We start from the raw sequence: 20,595 nt of genomic DNA, 5'->3' as shown, positions 1-20,595 counted from the left end.
GGAGCCGAGCTGCTGGAGCTGCTGGAGCTGCTAGAGCTTCAGAAGCAGCTGGAGGTGTTGGAGCTGCTGGAGGTTCAGAAGCAGCTGGAGGTGCAGAAGCAGCTGGAGGTGTTGGAGCTGCTGGAGGTTCAGAAGCTGCAGAATCTGCTGGAGGTGCAGAATCTCTTGGAGGTGCAGAATCTCCTGGAGGTGCAGGAACTGCTGGAGGTGCAGAAGCTGCTGGAGGTGCAGAAGCAGTTGGAGGTGCAGAATCTCCTGGAGGTGCAGGAGCTGCAGGAGCTGCTGGAGGTGCGCGGCCGCCCCGGGGAGCAGCGGGCCTCGCAGCGGCGGCGCTGCCCGGCCCCGAGGGCAGCTCCCCGGCCGCGGGGGGAGGCGGGCAGCCCTCCCCGCCCTCCGTCCCTCCCCGCCCCGCCCCGCCCCGCCGGCCGGACCCGGCGCTCTGCGGGCGGGGGGTGCCGCCGTCCCGGCCCCGCGGGCAGCGCAGCGGCCCCGGCCCGGCCATGGCGCTGCCGAGCGCCGCCGGCATCCTCGGCTGCTGCTGCCTGCTGCCCCTCGTGCTGCCCGCAGCCCCAGGTAAGGCCGGCCGGGCGGGGCCGGGCACCGCATCCCTGCCCGCGGGAGCCTGCACGGAGGGAGGGAGGGAGGGAGGGAGGGAGGGAGGCGGCTCGGGAAAGTTTGGGAGTTTGCGGGGCCGCCGGGCAGCGGCGATGGGGGAGCCCTCCCGGACCCTGCCCGGCAAAGGCAGCCCCAGCCCTCGCTCCAGGGTGATCGGGACGTGCCGGTGCCGTCGGGAGGCTCCGGGCAGCGGACGGAGCCGCTCCTGCCTCTGGCTCACGGTGTCCGGTGATCTTTGCATGGGGCATTCCTGCTTAAGCAAACCAACAAGACAAAACAAAAACTGCGACTGAGGTGTCTTCTCCTTAACTTACGTTATTTGTGCGTGATTTAATGAAAATTATTCTTTTCACCCGATGTAAGGTTGAAATGAATTCGGCACTTTCATTGTAAGTCGTTTTAAATTGATTTTTTTTTTTTCTGACTGAAAGTACTTTTGTGTTTCAAGTAGTTCTGAAACAATGCGTTTGGAGTGGCGTGTCGTGAAATGACATCCGTGAATCTGCTCTGACATTACCCCTTTAAAATGGAGTGTAGGGGTATTGCATACACTAAATTAACTTTGTATTCCTTTGTGATTAATTCTGTATGTCATGTCACTTGCTCAATAGGAGCATTCTATAACATGTTCCAGATTAGGTTAATTTAAAATTTGACAATACAAAATTGTGTTTGAAGAAAAAAAAAAAGAAAAATAACATTTTTGCTGTCTGGGTTCTTTCAAAATATCAGTAATGTGTATAGGACATGATGTGGGATTTTTTGTGCTGATTTTTCTGTTTTGATGTCATAAATCTCTTCTTCCAGGCGTGAACTGTAAAGCTGGCTGTCATCCAGAGAATGGATTTTGTGAAATTCCCAGTGAATGCAGGTAAAAAGATCTGTCAGACAGGGGTATTAGCACAGGAATGGTCAACTTCAATAATTCATAGTCCTGGTAAAAGAGATAGAAAATGGCTTGGCCTCTGAAAATGTGGAACTGTAATGAAACAACATTCTATTAGGATACAGCAGTAACTGGAATCCTAGAGCATGGATGTTTAGATACCTGTTTACTTTTTCCAGTATTAAGTATTTACATTGATTAGTTTGGGTTTGTTGTTTCCTTTCTTGCTGAATGAAACTGTTTTCTTCACATTAACTGCTTCTAGTATCCCAGAAGCACTAATGGTATGCTTTTATTCAAACAGTGCAATTTGGTATGCAAAAGTTTATTATTGTGCCTCAAAAAGGGGGGCATTCTTTTAATTACATTTATTAAAAATATACTATGTTTCTGTCTTGTCTTTTATCTCTTTCAGGTGTCAACCCGGCTGGCAAGGTGCACTTTGTAATCAGTGCGTTCCTTTCCCGGGGTGCCTGCACGGCAGCTGTGCCAAGCCCTGGCAGTGCATCTGTGAGGAGGGCTGGGTTGGCAGCCTCTGTGACATAGGTTTGCACATCCTTTTCTCTCCTTGAGCAAGTGAGGGGGAGCAGCCCCATCTGGTGTTGGAGACACACAAAGTCCTTCTGGAGAGCTAATTTTAAAGTATTGAATGCTAGCTCCAAATAATGAGGAGATTCTGGGCAGCAGCACATAAGCCTTGAACTTCTATAACCATCTAGGCAGAAGCAATGCAGTATTTTTTGTAAATGGGCATATATGTGAGCAAAGTGTAAATTCATTCTATTTTAAACATTAATTATCAGGGACAAGGCCAACAAACAACTGCTCCCTTATTGTCATGTAAGCCCTTCTAATCAAAATACAAGTTGTCTGGTATATATAAAATAATTTTAAATATTTATGTAGCACATTATATTTATATGCTATTTTCTTAGTACTTCTTGAAAGAAAAATATTGTGCATATTTTTTCCCTTATTTGACCCGGTGATGATGATTCAGTGAAGTAACATTACTATAACTGAGCAAAAAGTCTTCCTGAGCAGGCTCCCACTTCCCCCTCAGGTCAGAGGGGTAAGAACAGCTCCTTGTGCACTCTCTCACCCTTTGTCAGTCAGAATCAGCCAGCTTAGCATAAGCATGCTGAAGAATTGGCCTTTGTTGAGATGGTTTATTTTGGCTGACACAGGCAAATGTTCAGTCAGAGAGATCTGATGAGATGGAAACCACATGAGCATCCAGGAGCATGTGCCTGTTCAGCCCACGTAGCTGCAGCTGCAGGAGGACAAGTGTCCAGGGCCTCATTTTCTCTTCATGCCTTTCAGGCTTTTGTGGTTTATGGCTTACAATTTATAGAGCATTCCTGAGCTCTCCAATGCATAGCCAAAGTGGTGATTGATGACAGTTTGAACTGCATAAGATTTTCAAGATGACTAAAAGAATCAGAAGGGTTTAGGTAGGTCACATCCTTGCAGTGACATGGATTTGGTGCAAGGCTCTCAGGTACTTATTTACTTGTCAGGTTTTTGTACTCACTGACTGCATGCATGAGCAGAGAGAGGCTTCCTAAAGTCAGTCCTGGTATGTTTGCAGGAGCTGTGGTAGCAGTGGTGACATCTGTGGTGCACTAAACTACATCTAAACTCTCAGATGTTGTTCTGGACACATCTCATGTGTGTTTGTATCTGAGACAGACACCTAGATTCTCATTGCAGTTAATGAGGAGGAATGAGCCCTTCTCTGATCTACAATCAGAAATTTCTAAAGCTACACAAAATAATCCCCCTCTACCGCCTCTGTTGCTTATCAATTAATAAAAACCACATTTTTAAAGGTTTCCACGTTTTTAAAGGTAGCATATTGACAGCTACTTCTAAAAACTTTAATTCCATAGCTGAATTTCTTAGTATTAATTTATCTTTGCAATTCTGAGCCTTGCAAAGTTTCCCTCTTGCAATTGCTACTTAGGATGCAAAAGAATGCATTGAAAATTGAACCCACATCTTTATGAAAAAACATTCTTTTAACACATACTCATTAAGATAGTCCTATAATGCCAAAAAGAGTATCCTTCGCTTAACTGCAGGAACCATTATTTCTCTCAACACTCAGAGTCTTCTTTGCCAATTTGAATTTAGATCCCCATAGAGCTGCTGAGAATTTTCAGCCAAAAGGCTAACTAACTTTTCATCCACAGCAATGTTATGTTGGTAGTCTTTCATCTCAGTGGTTTTACCTGCTCTAAATGCATTGTTTGCCATAAAGGATCAAGAGAAGGGTGCTCCTCCTCCTCTCCTTGCTACTGGGAAATTGATAGAAATTGCTGTCCTGTCCCAATGAAGCACTGAAACCTCAAACAGGTCATTGCTCAGCCCCTGATCCCATTATCCTCTGCCAGAAATTGGTGTCAGTGTCCTGCCTGTATAAAGCCATTGCAGGTAACTACAGTTAATTTACAGGTATCATTAAAGGAAACTTGGTCAGGTTAGGAAACAGGAAGGAAAAACCTAGAATGGAAAACTGTGGGAGGATCGGAAGTTAACTACAAGCAACTGAAATATTTCTAAAATAGAGATGTAGCGTTAGCAGTTTATTTGCTTGGTAAGCATGGGGGGAAAAAAGATTTTTTTGGACCAGTGATGTTTTGGACCTCTTCTGTGTTATAGAAAAGTTAGTATATGATCTTGGCTTTGGTCATGGAAGTTCATTTCTGGAGTAGTTTTGGATCACCAGCTGGTTTGCTAATGCCTTGGATTGTCTAGTTGTTTTTGATACGGGTGGCCTGGTTCCCAATTCAGGTCAAGAATGGCCTTCCTAGTGATTTAGAGATATGCAGGTTGGGGCTTGGGCTTGATCCACTGTAAATGTGTAGGGCAGAATCAGTGGTAGCATTTGTGACTTTTATTGCAGTCACATGGACAGACAAGGCACTTGAGGAAAGACACCTGTGGGTTGGTCCTGGTGTTGACACTGCTGGTTAACCTATTTGCAGTGGAGCTGTCCAACTGAATCATGATGCCAGGCATCTTCTCATCTTGTGGAAACACAACTTTGAAATCTGATGTGTGAGCCCCTGGAACCAGGCTGCACAGCACAGAGTTTCCCTCTGCAGCTGATATACACTGCACAGTACAGGCACCACATCAAGCACTGACCACAACAAAGGGAAAATCAATTTAGTCAATTTGTTTCCAGGAAAAGAATGACAGGCTAGTCAGAGTGTTTGATCCACCCTGCTAAATCAGATCTGTCAGCTTGTCACCCCTGGCTGTGCCTACACAGTCGTGTTAGCAGGTCCATGACCTCCTGCTGGAATCCTGGCCTCAATTTGGCTAAAAAACCAACATTCAGTGTGAACTGGGAGCAAATTGTCCTACTTGTCACTGGACTGCTTTGCCAAGGCCACATGTTGGTAAACTCATCAGAGAGTACAGGTGGAATCTCTAATGCCTGTGCAATGAATGCATGAGATAAAAACTGTCCTCTGATAAACTACTGCTGAGCAAATCTTCCTCATAAAAACACTCAGTGACTGCTTAGTGTACTACAGCATGACAGCTTAATTTTATGCAACTCTTAATCATGGGTAAAGGGATTGAGGCCACTCATATGTATAAATGTAGCATCCCATTTTTGGTTTTTCATCTCAGTTACCACTTGGTGGTTGTCCTTTTGAGAGGTAAAATAAAATAGAGAAAATGGGCTTATTGGGGCTATTTATGTATTATGTTATAAAAGAACCTGGTACAACACCCTTTTAAGATGTTTTAAAATTAAATACCTGACGTAAATTATTGACAGTAACATGTATACCTATTAATATATATATTTTTAGAGGGTTTGATGCAGGAGCATGGAAAGTTCATGTTTTCTCCTTCATGAAAGTACACACTTTATTAGCTGCCTTTAGAGTCTGTGAAAATAGCTGGCAAACAACACTGCTCCAAAAAGAATTCAAGATTATTTTTGTCCTTGTGGAAATTGGAGTTTGCAGTCAAAGTGCACACTGAGTTGTTGTCTTGCAATGAGAACAGACTAATGCATTAGGAAACAGAACCTTTTATCCAGGGAAGATTGTATTTGAAAGCTAAGGCTGTTGTTTTCTGTGGTTAAAATTTTGCAGTACCTCATGATATCATCTCAATTTCGTGTTATACTGTGGGAAGTAAAATATCAATGTCCTTAAATCCCTCTTCATCTTCTTAGAAAGCTTGTATATATGTGTGTGGGGCATCAGATACCTTCCAGTCAGCACATCTCTGCAGCTGCTGGAGTAGCTTGCTGAAATATGCACTTGTTTGTTTATTTGGTTTCAATTATTTTAAAAATTCAGTAATCATTTGAGTGGGAAGTGGCTCAGCAGGGCAATTGCAAAGAAAATGAGATGTGTGACTTTGTGTCCAGACATCATACAGCTCTGTGTTCTGGTAGAGTTATGTAAGGGTTGAATGTAGCCCAGCTAAAAGATGAAATTTTAACAGGTTTTTTTCTAAATTGCTGATCTGTGTTTTTATGAAACATTTGTTCATAAGCACATAATGATATGGGCAGGGAGCAGGGAGAATTCCCATTTCCTGATGGCTTTTAATAATTCTGCTCATGGAGAAGCTAAGATTGTGAAAGTATGGCTAGAATATGTAGAAGTTCTTTGTCCCGTACTAACATTTTATTTCTAATACTACTTCTTTATAGAATGGAGCAATTCAAACACATTTTACAAGCAGGAGCTAGAACGAGAGAAATAAGCTGAAATTGCTTGCAATAGTTGAACAATCTGAACTCCATTTTAACAAAGGGGGGAATAGGTCAGAATTTATAAAATGCAGGATGAAGTATTGCTAAAGCTGTATTTTATTTGAAGTATTGTATACCATTTACTAACTCTTTCTTCTTAGATTAATCAAGCCCTGTTGGGTTTTTTAAAACAGATATTCACCCATGTTCAGCGAAGCCGTGCACCAATAATTCAACATGTATAGAGACTGGTGATGGAGGATATATTTGTCTGTGTGCCCAGGGCTTTACAGGAAAAAACTGCCATCTCAAGAAAGGACCCTGCATTATTAATGGGTAAATATTGATTTCTGACATGCATTTAAACACTTCTACTATTCAGAATTCTTTGCTAACTGTGGATGTATATACTAGCTGTCCCAAAAAAATGGTGAATTCCAAAAATACATTGTCAACAAAATAACACAGATTAGTCCCATGTACTTCCTTAAACACCTAATAGTTTTAAATTGCTGAAACTACTTTTGTGTATTAGCACTCTGGTTTTGGACTGAATGCTGATGAACTAGGCTGGAACTCATGAACAATTTTTCTCAAGAAAGCAATATGCTTGAAACAGTGATTCTTTCTCTCTAGGAAGCTGTCTTTTTTGGGAAAATTACTAGCAGGCTCTGCAAATCTGCATTTAGTTCAAAAAGGCAACTATTGTCAGCATAAGCACTCCATGTCTGCTAATAATTCACAGTCCACCAGAGAGTGCATCCCACATGGTAGAAGGAAACCTCATCAGATGGTGTCATTTCGTTCACATCTCACTCCTCTCAGTTCCTCTCTACCTAATGTTAAAAATGTTGATATTACTGAGCATTACTGCTGGCTTCTTAGTTAATATTCACAGTTGGAACCAGGACAATTCACAAATCAAAGTGTTTATTCTAGTCTGTTTACATGTATCTGCATTAGTGACCTCTGTGTGATGTTTTGAGGTTTTGTTTTGAAGCCGAGCAGTGGGTGGTACTTTCTAAAGGAAACCAGACTATCTGGGAAGCAAAGAAGAATGGTGTGGAATGCTTTCCACAACTAACCCTACATGTACTACACCTTGCTGTATTAAATGCCAAAAATGCAAAGTAGCAGAATTTCTTCAAGGAAATTAAGACTTTATTTATTTAAACATTTTTAAATTAGAAAAATGCAATTCTGTTAGTAATAAATAAAGACAATTTTGAAAATTCTGCATTTTTCCCCTTAATTTTTTTTTATTTTAATATTTTACACTTCTGAAAATTTCAGAACAAAGTTTACACTTATGTTCTCCAGCAATTTCTTCCCATTTCCCTAAAAAGTACTGAGATTCAACCCAGCCATGAAAGTTCAAACTTCTACACATTTTCATATCCAAACCAGCTTGTCTAATTTTCCATGGGACCTGTACAGCTAAGGGAGGCTGCTCGATTCTCCAAGATGGCCTAAACCCCTGAAGGACTGTAGGACTCCAATTTCCATATTTTGCTCAAAAAGACATAGTGGCTGGTTAATATGTTGAAAGTCCTTACTTCAGGTTATCACTAACAATGAGCCCAGTTTTGCTTTCCTAATACTGCTCCCAGAGTTCCAATATGTTCTTTTTAGTGCTTTTTTACCTAGCCAACATCCAAAGTGAAGAACAGAACTAGAGGACAGAGCAGTGGGAGCTGCAGACAACAGAAAGATGATTGCTCTGCCACAATGTTCAGTCTCTCTGATGGGTGGCTGCTGAATGTTTTAGTCCCCGGAGAAGCCAGAGGTGCTTGGAGCAATCTCTACCAAAGGTAGTCCCAGAGCAGTGGTGACTAGCCCAGCCTTGTTCTGTGACCATTTGTCAGGAGCTTATATCTCTTTCACAGTCATCTCAGTCAGACATCAACAGTTTAAATCCCTATGTCCCACCATGAATTCCATAACAACCTGCTACTGACTGCATATGTGAAATGACTGCATCTGAAGCTGTGATGTTCAGTACCCCTGGAACTTTGCCCTGGGAGTGAGGGGCCTTTAATAACAGCTTGGAGTCTTCAATGATCAGATAGTGCTGTGCTATATGTCTTCAGGGATACTTAAGTATTCGGAAGAGTGTTGTTGTCAAAGAGGTTTGTCCTAAACTTTGCCAAATATTTTTCATTTTATTTACAAAGTGAGTTTTAAAAGCTTTTTTTGATATGTGATGAACTGCCATGAAAGTGGGGTTTGAGGTTTATTTGTAAACCTGGGACCCAGAGACCCTGGTCAGCCAGCAGGAACAGCTAAAGCACCAAGTGCACTTTGCACAGATTCCCTGAATTGACACATTTGTGCCTGTCAGTGGGTGGCCATTACACTCAGTTGTACTGTAAAGATAGAAAAGATCTCTCAGTTAATTATGTCACCTAAAACACAGTATCAGGCTATTAATTGGGAAGTACTAAAAGAGAGTGCAGAAATCACACTTGATTTCCTATAGTCTTGCTCTCACATTACAACTGTCTTTGCCCAGGCTGAAATGCTCTCATTGATATTTTTTATTATAATTGTATCTATCAAAATTTTTGGCTGAGCAGCAATTTATAGGAGAGTATCTCTTTGCTTCTAAATTGTTTTGTGTCATGGACCACAGGCAGAATAAAAACAATCAGCTTTACACCTAGTTGCTATGGCACTGTTTTGCTCTGCCACTACAATATATAGATTATTTTAGGAATAATCAGGTAGAAAGGAAGCAGCCATGCTGCTCATGTCTGTGTTCTGTCTTGTGTGAGTAGTTGCTCAGCTAAATAGCTCCAAGCATATTAAAATAGTGATAAGCTTAATTTGAATAAATGTTTGAAATAATTTAGAATCCCTTCACAGCTCTTCGGGTTGAATTTATATACTGGTGTACTAATCCTGCCCGAAGGGTCAGCAGAAAATATTATGATCTGTATTGACAAAGCTGTTGAACAAACTCATTCTTTATTCAGCTTCACTGACTTTAGCGGATTTGCATTTGGAATTGGCTCTTCTAAAGAAAACCAGCTCTTTTTATTATATAAGTTGTTTCCTAATAGTTTTTTTCCTTTGGACGTCAATTTTGTCTCTGTGTTTGTTATCTATTCTAGTTCTCCCTGCCAGAATGGAGGAACATGCATTGATGACAATGGTTTTGCACCCCATGCTTCCTGTCTGTGCCCTTCTGGTTTTGCTGGCAACTTCTGTGAAATAGATAGAGATGACTGTGAATCCAACCCGTGTGAGAATGGAGGAACATGTGCAGATGTTGGTGTGGGTTTCAGCTGTTCTTGTCCCCATGGCTATACAGGAAAGCTCTGCAGCAGTCGTGTCACAGTCTGTGCAAGTGGCCCATGTGAGAATGGAGGGACTTGCAGTGAGCATCCCCAGGGAGGGTTCGAGTGCATCTGTAAACCAGAATTTGCTGGCATGACCTGCAAACACGCCCGCAAAAACACAAGTCTCTCTGGAATGGAGACAAAGCATATGCAGAATTACAAGCCACCCTCAAAAGCTCACCACAGATCAGTGCATCAACAGCAAGAAATCCTGAAAATAACAGTGAAAGAAACAATTCAAAATGCAGATCCCTTACTGAGTAGAAGCCAGGTGATTTGTTTTGTTGTGCTGGGCTTGCTTACGTGTCTTGTTGTTTTGGGTACAACTGGGATTGTTTTTTTTTCAAAATGTGAAATGTGGCTTGCTAATGCCAAATATAGTCACCTCCTGCGCAAGAAAAAGAACTTTTTTCTGAAATCTAACAATGGGGAAAACCTCTCAGTTAATATTATCTTCCCAGAGAAGATCAAATTGACTAATTACACTAAGAACTACACTGCCATCTAGGCCCTTGAAAGCCAAGCTGCATCTTGCAACTTTTCATAGCAATATGTAAAATTTATTGCCTGTGTTTGGCCTCAGTATTTATGGATATATTTGCTGTAAATTGTGCTGAGTGTTAATGAAGAAATGTGATGTATCTGTCTTGCTAAGGATTTCTTCATTCCCCAAGATAAAAGGTAAAAAGAAAAAGTGATTAAAAAGTAAAGAATGTTATTTTGATTTCTCTTCAAGGCAGCTATTTTTTGTAAAATAAAAAATAACTTATCACTTTAACTGTATTGCAGCTTTCTCGTCTTGTGCACAGTTCATTTGGCAAGTACAGTACTTGCAAATTACTGAGTAATGCTTTTTTTTTAAATAAACAGCAGTTAAGGGCTATACTGGTTTATTTATTCATTTCTACACCTTGTTCTACTGCAAAATCTGCAACAAGTGTCCATGCTGAACTCATTTGCTATATCTGATAAAGGCTTTAGAGATTGCAACCAGCAGGAGCAAATTCACACTGATATCTCACCTATTCAGTCAGTGTTGCTATTTTTATATGCTTTTAAGAGAGATTCTATAGAATCTTAGAAGTCTTTGGGATATTAATTTCAGGTTAAAGGTCTCTTGCTTGAAATACTGCATCCATAAATTGTTCTATTTATCTATTTTTAAACGTTAAAAAGGTTTTCAATGTCTTTTTTAGAGACCTAGTAGAGATTTAAAGGATCAGATTCTGACTTTTCTATAAATACTCCTTAAAGACCTCTGCTGAGAGAGGTATCCTTCATGACTGTGTCATGGGGAGAAAGGAAAAGATGTCACGTGCCACCTGAAATAGGACAGCTGCTTTTAATTCTTCACTTCTGCTTTTTCTGTCACATTTCAAGGAGAGGACAAGGTTTTCAAGAATCAAAAGCAGCAATGGCAAACAGACAAAGGGTCATGAAAGCCATAGAACTGTCAGGGGCCTGAGGGCATTAAGAAGTCTCACCCTCCCTGGGGAGCCTTGCCTGGGGCTCTCACCCCCTCCTGCCCCAGGGACCATTTTGGGTCAGCCCAGTAGTGCTGGTTCTGGTCTGAGCTGTGCTGTGGCCGTGCTGGGCTCCACCTCTGCCTGCAGCTGGTCCCTGTACTCCCTACTGTAGGTGCCCATCTGCTGAAAGGACCCTTTGCACCTGTGCTCCAGCCTGCTCTGGCCCTTCTGCTTTTGCCCCTGCCAGGACCCCATGGGTGGCCCCTGGAGCTGTTCATCACCTGCTGTGTCTGGAGCTGCCAAGGGTCCATTACCAGCACCAGCTCTGGAGACAAGTTCAGTTTCTGTGCTGCTGGTGAGGCCATGGCTCTGTCCCACCCTGGGGCATGACCCTCCAGGCTCTCCCAGCTTCTTTTCCTAAATGCCAGCCTGACACCGACTGCTCCCTGTAAGAAAAACAATCAAGAGAAAAAAACCCACCAAAACAACAAAACCAGTCACTTCCAACTGCAGTGCCTAAAGGTGTCTTTAACTGCAGTTTTGTAACAATTTATTTCCCCAGCTACCCTAGATAGGAATGATTAGCAGCTTCTTCTCAGCTCTCTCATAACTATGCTATTCCCAAATCCATTAACAGCTGCTCAATTAAAAAAGCCTTAAAGCACATACATGGCATTACAGTAGGATTTTTTTGTTAACATCTCTCTGAATTGCTGTGAATATATAGCAAGTTTGCTGTACTGTTGATAACATTTGCACATACCTTAGCATTACAATGTAGTGCCAAAAGGAAAAATGGTATTCAGATACTACTGTGGAAAGTGTTTAATTCCAGATAACAGGGTGAAAATTTTAAATGAAGAAGATGCTCCTTCTCAAAGCTCTTGTTGGAAAGACAAACAGATTTATCAAATCTAGCAACTTTTCAGCCAGCTGTAGTGAAGTTTGAAGAAGATTTAAAAACCCAGATTAATGTAAAACCGGGTAAGCAGAGTTGAATTTCAAGCCATGAAACATGGGTCTCAGGAGCTGACACTTCTTTTAAACCAGTATGTTTTAAACATATAATTCAGTATTGTGCATTTTAACATTATTAGAAATATGTTAGGGTTGATTTGGAGATAACCAGAAACATGCATAACTCTCCTGGATATGTTGCAGCTTTGATCCAAAACCAGTTACAACTTTAGGTATCTTCTAGGAGCCAATGGTTAAATTCCTGAGCTGCCTTCCCTCCACCTTTGAGCAGAGGCTCCCTTATCCCTTTACAGCTTGGTCTGCTCCAGGACAGAACAAGGCTTTAAGTAACAAAGCTTTGTATTTTAAACATACAAAACTTAGGAAGTTATCATTCATATTTATAAACTGTCACCTTTTTTTTTGGCCATGGTGATCCTGTGGGCAGTTCCTCCATCACAGTGCATTTCTTCATATGTAGACAGAAGAGCATTTCTGAAGAAAAAGTCGCATGGAAAAAGAATAGATTTCAACTCTTAGTATCCTTCCTGTTGTTGGTGGTGTATTGTCCTGCTACCTTCTCCAAAGGGAAAAAGCATTACCTTAAACATGAAAGTCTGGAGTAAAGAGTGTCTGTCCAGCTTCTCTGTTTCAGGAAAGAATTTAATGTGTGTGTTTGTTTCTCATATTTGTGCTGTTAGTGTAGTGAATAGCTCCAAAATCTTATCACCACACAAGTGACAAACAACTGGGATGATAAAAAAGATTATGGATCAATAGCCTGCAAAAGGTCTCCGAAGCAAGAAGTTTAAAATAAGCATTGTGCATAAACACTGACGTAAGAGCAAAAAGAAGACAGAACATTGATACCAGTCCAATTTTGGAGAAAGAAACACATATCTATGATACATATTGCCATAGGTACCAACCTATGTTACCATGTCTCACATTTTGAATTTCTGAATGTTCTCCTTTAATCAAGCAATGATGCTTCTGAGACTCAAACTGACCTCTGTGCCTCTTTGCCTGTGTAAACAAAAAAAAATAAATAATGACAACTAGGCTGAGGGATGGGTTAGGACAGTGGGACACTTTGTTAAGGGCATTAGCTCCTTCTTGTCCCCAAGGCATGGGGGAATATATTACTGTAATTTTTTTTTATTTGAACTACCTCCCTTTGAACCATCTTTGCCTCTGTACCTGTTAACAAAAACAAAAAATAAAAACCAAAATCAGCCAAACAAACAAACATAAAGATAAGTGTTCCATAAGAGAGACATAAAGGCAGGTCGTGGATGATTTTCCAGTTGGGTTTGTTTGTTTTGAGCTTATTTGGGTGGGTTTTCGTTTTGAGCTTTTTTGAGGGGGGTGTTGATTTTGTTTTTTCCCAGGGAAGGGGGAAAAAGCCATGGTGGGTCTGTCTGCTGCAAAAGTAGAACAAATGAAGGAACAATAACTGAATTCTGGAGAAGGATATCTGAATGGTGAAAACATACATGGCTTTTGTTTTTACTGCCATTCTTGGTATTGGTCCATAAACCAACAATGTATGCCTTGCTTTGGATCAATGTGGATTACATCTGTAAGTGCTAAACCATCTGCTGATGATATAACCACAGCAGCCCAGCTAGTTTGCTCTTCTAGGTTGACAGTATGAGGTTCTGTTTTCAGATAAATATTTAGATCCAGGTGGACCACGATATTCCTATTTAAAACAGACCTTCAGCTTTTGAGAGTGAAGCAGTGTTAAGGACCTGGCCACAGGAATATGTACAAACCATCCCTGAAAACAACAGGGCAGTTAGCACTGGCTGAGTACAATACTTTACACAACTATGTCATTCCCTTTCCAAGTTCTCAAATTTGCCTTGGCAAATTTATTTACTATCACAGCCTTAAGGGCAAAACAATTTGCTACAGATATGGAATGCTTTTTGTTTTTAGAAATCCAGGACCTTCCTGGCAGAACTACATGCGTATGCATCCAGAGAACATGAAATCATTGCACATGTACTATACATACATTGTGAATTTTCCAAAACACTTCTCATGTACTATGCATTTCTTGTGAATGAGCCATGGACAAATCCTGTGTTCCTGGAAGTCACACAGTCTAGGAAAATATCCAGTTATGCCTGGCTTAGGTGAAAGAAGTGTCTTGAGAGAAGACTTTTGTAGTTGCTCAACCCATATTGGAGTCAGCACTTGAGGTCCACAAAAACAGCGCAGATTTGTTGCAAATCTGTGGCCATTAAATGAGAGAAACCCCAAAAATGTACTGGGATTTTTCCCTTTCTATCATCAAATAATATTTTGTATTTTCTCAAAGTTTTTATGAAGGAGATGAAGATAGGTTTTCAAATGATGATGATGATGATGAAGGTTGTTTTAAAACTTTGCAAGAGAAGGAATAAGACTTCATGTAAAGAGGAATATTTCAGTTTCAAATATAAACTGAACTGTTAATCTGGGATTTGAAGAACCACTGAATTAATTAAATTTTGATTATTAGCTCTAAAATTCAAAATTATAATTTTTCATGCATTTCAGTTCCCTGTAGGTCCTTGAGATGGGGAAGCTGTGCTGAAGCTCCTATCTAAGGGTCTCAGAGAAGTCCATGGGTACACAATGAAGAATGTGATCCTTGCCCCTAGCAATCAAGACAAATTCAAGGCACAGTGCAGCCCTCTTACATTTTCACAGTCTCTCAAATTCTAAGCAACTTCAAAGATGCTAAAATATGAAAGTGATATAATACAGAAGAGGGAATAAGCCAGGCTTAGCGAGAAGTTTTTATTAGACCAAAAATGTTTTTATAACATGAAGCTTGGAGGAAAAATGCTGTTTTAGTCTTTGTCTCTCCACCCACTTTCCTCTTTCAGAGCGATGTCCTCACTATTGGTTGCAGCCTTGTACTGCGTCTGTCCGCTTGATGGCAGCATGTGAACACAGAACAGCTGGAATCTCCTCGAGCCGCTCCTGTCCCATTCCACATCGGAAAGTTTGTGACTGGTTATGGGAAAATGGCAAAAACAGAGAACGAGAACATGCCAGCAGTCCTTCGCCTGTATGTAACCACTGCCCCTGACACGGTGAGCTGCAGCAAAACCACATCTGCATCAGCAGAGAAAGACAGCAGTGTTTCCCCAAAGAGAATTACTGTTCTTTGGAATTAAACTGAAAGTAGAATTCAGCCATCCTTCTAACTTGTGCATGGCTTTTGGTGGCCCAAACGCAGACACTGTGCACTTTTAAAGTGTTCAAGGGCAGCGTTGGCAAGTGCTGGATTGGGCTTTGAGCAACCTATTTGTGTGCCTGACCACAGTACAGGGAGCAGAACTGGATGATCTTTAAGGTCCTCTTCAGTCCAAACCATCCTAGGATTCTGTGATTTATAAAGAACACTACATTAATGAAAGTATTTTAAATAAACGGTCACTGAGAGGAAATTAAGAATAATGAAAGGATAACCAAGAAATCATTTTATATGAATTCAGCTAAATTAAAAGATTTTGGTATACTGGTATTCTCCTATATTCTCTCATCTTGCTTAACTATTTTTTTTAACCCGAAAGGGCATGCACAGCAATTTTTTCTATAATCTAATATCCATTCTCATGCTTTTCACACTGTATTGTGAGATTTTTATTTGTTTTTCTCTCCTTATTGACTTTTTAAGTTGTTCAAATTGGAAAAGGGAAAATATGTGCTTTAATTTTCAAACATTTTTTTAAGATTTCCAGTTTCAAGGACAGAACTTCACTCAATTTCTAGAGCAGATGCAGGCACGCCACAACTTGCTGGGATCTGTGCATTTGTACAGCGTTTCCAGCAAGTAATAGTTAATATTTCAAAAGGCTAAATAAACTTGGAGTTATTCCATTCCATTTTCCAGTGTTTAAATTACTGGAAGCATTACAAGAGTCCAGCATTTTATCATGGACAAATGTAAGCTTTGGAGGGATTCAAGCATCTACTCTCACCTGTGCCTGTTTTCCTTCCTAACTAATGGGACTTGGAGGACTAAGGAGATCTGACTGATCTGGTGGCTGGGAGCCTGGATTGCTGGGAGATATGAAAGGCAGCCTGTTTGCAGGGAGTGTTGGAGTAGTCCCTGTAGTTTTGAGCCCAAGAAAGAGTTAGTGATGCCTCCTTGCTGAGAGAGAACAAAGACTGCCTGGAAGCCAGAGATGAAAGCATAAGGATCACGTGTGGGCTTACTGTTGGGAAAGAGCCATAAAGGGACCAAGTCTGATGTGGAGCCCTGTCTGAGGCAGTTTTTCTTTAGACAACTGCAGGGCTGTTATATTCTAAGAGATTAGCTCAGCAGGGGAGATCTTAGTTTGTGCTTTAAAGAGCACGTGTGAGGTTGAGGGAGCTAAGAGGGAGAAGCTGCAGCTTTATCAGGTTTGCTCTGCACAGCTGCCTGCAGGCCCAGTCCTGCTCCCCCCTTCAGAAAGCTGGAATTGTCCAATAGTTTCAATGAAACTGCTGCTGTTACCTTGGGGTGTCGTCTCCCTTTTGAATATCAGTCCTTTTGATATTTTGCTCATTACTGCACCGATTCTGCATTGCTCTTGGCTGGAGATTTTCATTTTTCTATCCTACGGTTATGATCTTCATTTAAAAAATAGTACTGATGAGTGAAAAAGGGTGCAAAAAATTCAGGCTGTCCCCCAGCCTCAAGACTTTCCTCTCCAGAGGAAAGGTTAGAGATTGTTAGTCCTGCTGGCCAAATTACAAAATTGTGACATGCAAAGTAGCTCCCTCCATTTCCTAAGTAGGTAGATCCAGGATGATCATGTCCATTGATATCATTTCCAGAAGCATGAATTTGGAGGAGAAGGGGCTTCCTTAACACTATGCACACTAGTGTCTCAAATCCATCTGTCTTTGAGAGCAACTACAATGGCATGGATAAAAGCAAACAAATAGATTGGTGGTAGAGCATTTAGAATGGAAGATCATGCCCAAATCACTGCAGCCATAATCCACTGACAAGTTTAGCAAAGGGCTTCATGTTCTGCTTAGCAGAGACACACAAAAAAGGAGAAGAAAATGGAGAAATAGCCTAGTTTAAAGAGACAATGGAATGGTGAGTCCAAGCATTTGCTTTGAGGATGTGAAGTAAAACAGTGGGATGGTCTCCACAGATTCCCAAGACAGAAGAGGAATGAAGGCCACCCAGTTAACCTGGAAACAATGAAAGTCCTCAAAGTCCTTGTCGTTGTTCTAGCAGGCGCGACTAGCTTCAGGCAGGGGAGGAAATCTAAGTAGGTGGCATAGCTAGAAGAAGCAGGGAATTTAGGCTTTGTTCTTTTCTTCTGTTCCCCCTGAGATGTCCTGTTTAGATTTGCCATACTCTACCCAATTGCTTACAGGCACAGGGCATGTGTGACCACTACAAGATGATGAGGGATTGGACATCCTGGTATGGATGAGTGCCTACCATCCCTTGCACAGTTCAAAGAGAGGCAAGAAGTGAGGAGGCTGATGATACTCAGCAAATGGGATTGATGATATTCAGCAAACATGATATTCAGCCTGCCTGAGGTCCTTGCTCATGAAAGGGGCAAGTTGGAGGAAAATAAATTTGCAGTTTAATTCAATGATATTCAGCAAAGACTATCCTGAATAGTTGAAGAGTTGTCTGTTTGAATCCTGATGGTGCCTATAGCTGGGCAAAAATAGTGTTGTTCCTTTGAGTAGGACCATGATGTAAGTCTTTCAAAAAAGCAGTTGTAGCCAAAAAGGATTCCTTGCTGTTCTTTCTTCTCTCCAGTCTTTGGAAGAACTAGTGGAGAGGAGACAAAATGTTATTGAAGTCTGTGGTACAAATGTTGGAGCATTAAACTATCAGCTTAAATAGGTCTTCAGATGTATTCACATAATAAACACTTTCATATGTTCTGTCTCTTGTGGGCAGTGCTGACTTTGCAAATGAGTGAGTTTCCACTGAAAAGTTCCAGCTAAGTCTGCTCACAAGCTCCTGCCCCATCAATATTCATTTTTTTTTTCCTACAGAAATACATTTGCCCTAAAGTTCCAGTGAACCCAACTGATTGTATATTAAAAAAAAAAAATAAGAAGGAACACTTTGGAGATGCACAGTGTGTGCTTGAATGTTTGCAAGGTGCTTTAGCAGGCCATGGCTGTGGCAGTGAGCAATGCTGTGACTAGATGGTGCACTTGCCATATCATACATAGAAACCATGAACAGAGTGGTGATAGCTGCTTCTTGCACAGGTATTTGTGAAAGCTCTGGTAGTGATTACTGTGTGCATGTCTGTCTTTGTCTTTGGGGGAGGATAATTGCAGCTATGGGATAAGGGGGGACTCTGGGTTTTGATAACATATATTAAGTATATATTAAGAATATTATATTCAGTATAATAAGTGCAAACCACCTGAAAAAAAAAGAAAAAAAAGGAAAAAACAACACAACGACTAACAATGCACTCACAACACACCATAGTATTTCCAGCCAATCATCCAGCAAGTCTTATTCACTGCTATTTATGTTGTCTTGTTGACATTTATGCTGTAAATCCTGCCTGCACTGAAACTTGTCCGACAATTTCTTCTATGAGCCCGGGCTGGGGGTGAAATAGCAATTCCTGATGCAAATCACTGACATTCAGTTTTCCCATGTTTAGTCTCTGGCTCAGACTAATGTTGTTTTAAGTCTCAGCAAAAAAACAGCTTGGTTTCCAAGGATGAGAAGATATTGTCTCTTCTACTTGTTATTTAAAAATAATAATCTGACAGTCATGTTGAAGCATAACAGCCCTGTTCTGAGGGCTGCTCATACAGACTTGATGTCCTTTTGACACGGGTTTTATTGGGCTGTCATGAATTTCTTGTTATTAATGCAATAGTTAAAAGAAAAAGTGTGAGGGGACAAAACACCAGATTTATTGGAAACAACTATTCCATGTAAATGTCAAGCTTTTTAAAAGCAGAAGTACACCTCCTGCAGGTCAGAGATCAACCCTTGCAACATCTTGGAGCTTCTGGCTGAAATACATTCCCTCACAGATAACAGCTTGTGCCTCAATTGCCCCTGGTTGAAGGCTGCATGGAGCTGCCCAACCTGGAGCAAATAAAAAAGCAATTTGAGTTGTTTTCTCTTCCACTTTCAGTGAACTCAGAATGCCTTGTGCTTGTTGTGAGCTGCCAGTTGCACATGATTACAGGATGCAGCTGGCTGTCATGTCCTGTCATCCTTCAGGAGCATGTGGTTCCCTGAGCCTGAGGTGTGATGGACCTCACATCCTTACTCTGAATTAGTTCCAGTGTCAGAAATGGGGATTTTAAGATTGTTAGAGTGAAAAGCTTCACAATTATTCAAAGCCTGCCTGAGATCCTTGCTCGGGAAAAGGGGAAGTGGTAAGAAAATACATTTGCAGTTTGATTCAATTTTTGCACGAGTGTGTGTCTGAATAAAGATTTCAAGATAAAGCTCCTATTCTGAAATTAGAACTGAAACTGGAGCCACAGAGGGCCGTAGGGTTGCATTCTTATTTGACTGGCTGCATTCTTCTCAAAGTTCTGTGAGGATATCATATGATTGCTGGGATATGAAAGTTTAGTCCTTTCCAAAGCACCGTGCATCACACATATGGCAAACTTGTTTTGCCTTGGCACATCATGGCTGGTGCAGCTCAAAAGGTTCTGCTGGACTCCAGCAATTCTCCCACTCTAGCCAAATGGTCAGGGATTTTTCAACATGTGCACTCTGCAGAATCAATCTGTAGAGGTGAGATAGCATTTTGACATGAGGGAACACAAAAGGAGATGTGATTTACACCCTTTTGTACATGCTAAAATGTGGAACTGGACTGATCATTGAAGATAAAAGAAAGAAAATAAATACGTGCCAATTTTTCTTTGATGTGGCATTATGAAATGTTACTCTTCCTGTATTTGTCTTTTGGATCCTCTTTGGGCTCAGAAGGCAGAGAGGGATCCTTCATCAGGAACTGTAGTGAAAGGACAAAGAGTAATGAGTTCAAACTGAAAGAGAGGAAATTTAGTTTAGACGTAAAGAAGAAATTCTTCTCTGTGAGGGTAGTGAGGCACTGGAGCAGGCTGCCCAGAGAAGTTGTGGATTCCCCACCCCTGGGAGTGTCCAGGCCAGGCTGGATGGGACATGGAGCAACCTGGTGTTTGCTCTGGTGGGAGTGGTCCCTGCCCATATGAAATCCTCCTGTGGATCTTTCCAGAAGCAACGAAGTTGCTTGACTGGACAGTGGTGGAAGGGGGCTGAAGGTTTGTCACCAAAGTCACAACAAAGGCTGGGTAGTAGCAGAAGTTTAGGTTTTGATCTCTTTCTTCCTATGAAAAATGCAGATATTATTATGTTTTCAATTGTAGCAATTAGAAACATATAGCCTAGGCAGAGACTGACATATAAACCACATTTTAGAGTGCACTGGTTTTGGCTCGCATTCTGGATTCTTCTTTCTGAGTTCCTTCTTTCATTAATACAACAGAAATGTTTTAGAATAAAAGCTTCAATTAACAAATTTCACCTCATTTTTCTGGACATTCTGTGACAGGTAATTATTTTTATTTTCCTCAAAATTGAAGAAATTA

General features: G+C 41.2%; 1 protein-coding gene across 1 annotated transcript; it reads left to right on the top strand.

The window, feature by feature from the left end:
- The first annotated feature begins 453 nt into the window (after positions 1-453).
- Positions 454-10,453, top strand: DLK1 (delta like non-canonical Notch ligand 1). Its single transcript, XM_033063673.1, has 5 exons — positions 454-573; positions 1,423-1,486; positions 1,917-2,047; positions 6,428-6,569; positions 9,347-10,453. The coding sequence occupies exons 1-5, from the start codon at positions 501-503 to the stop codon at positions 10,080-10,082; spliced, it is 1,146 nt and encodes a 381-aa protein (XP_032919564.1). The 5' UTR covers positions 454-500; the 3' UTR covers positions 10,083-10,453.
- The last annotated feature ends 10,142 nt before the right edge of the window (positions 10,454-20,595 follow it).

The sequence above is a fragment of the Catharus ustulatus genome, chromosome 6 (genome assembly GCF_009819885.2).
Source record: "Catharus ustulatus isolate bCatUst1 chromosome 6, bCatUst1.pri.v2, whole genome shotgun sequence".
Classification (NCBI taxonomy): domain Eukaryota; kingdom Metazoa; phylum Chordata; class Aves; order Passeriformes; family Turdidae; genus Catharus; species Catharus ustulatus.
This window is presented reverse-complemented; position numbering and strand designations above follow the sequence as displayed.

Excerpts from the sequence above, each read along its gene's own strand:
- DLK1 (XM_033063673.1), top strand. The coding sequence starts at position 501 with ATGGCGCTGCCGAGCGCCGCCGGCATCCTCGGCTGCTGCTGCCTGCTG. Across the intron at positions 1,487-1,916 it reads GAAATTCCCAGTGAATGCAG|GTGTCAACCCGGCTGGCAAG; the intron begins GTAAAAAGATCT and ends TATCTCTTTCAG. Across the intron at positions 6,570-9,346 it reads GGACCCTGCATTATTAATGG|TTCTCCCTGCCAGAATGGAG; the intron begins GTAAATATTGAT and ends TATCTATTCTAG.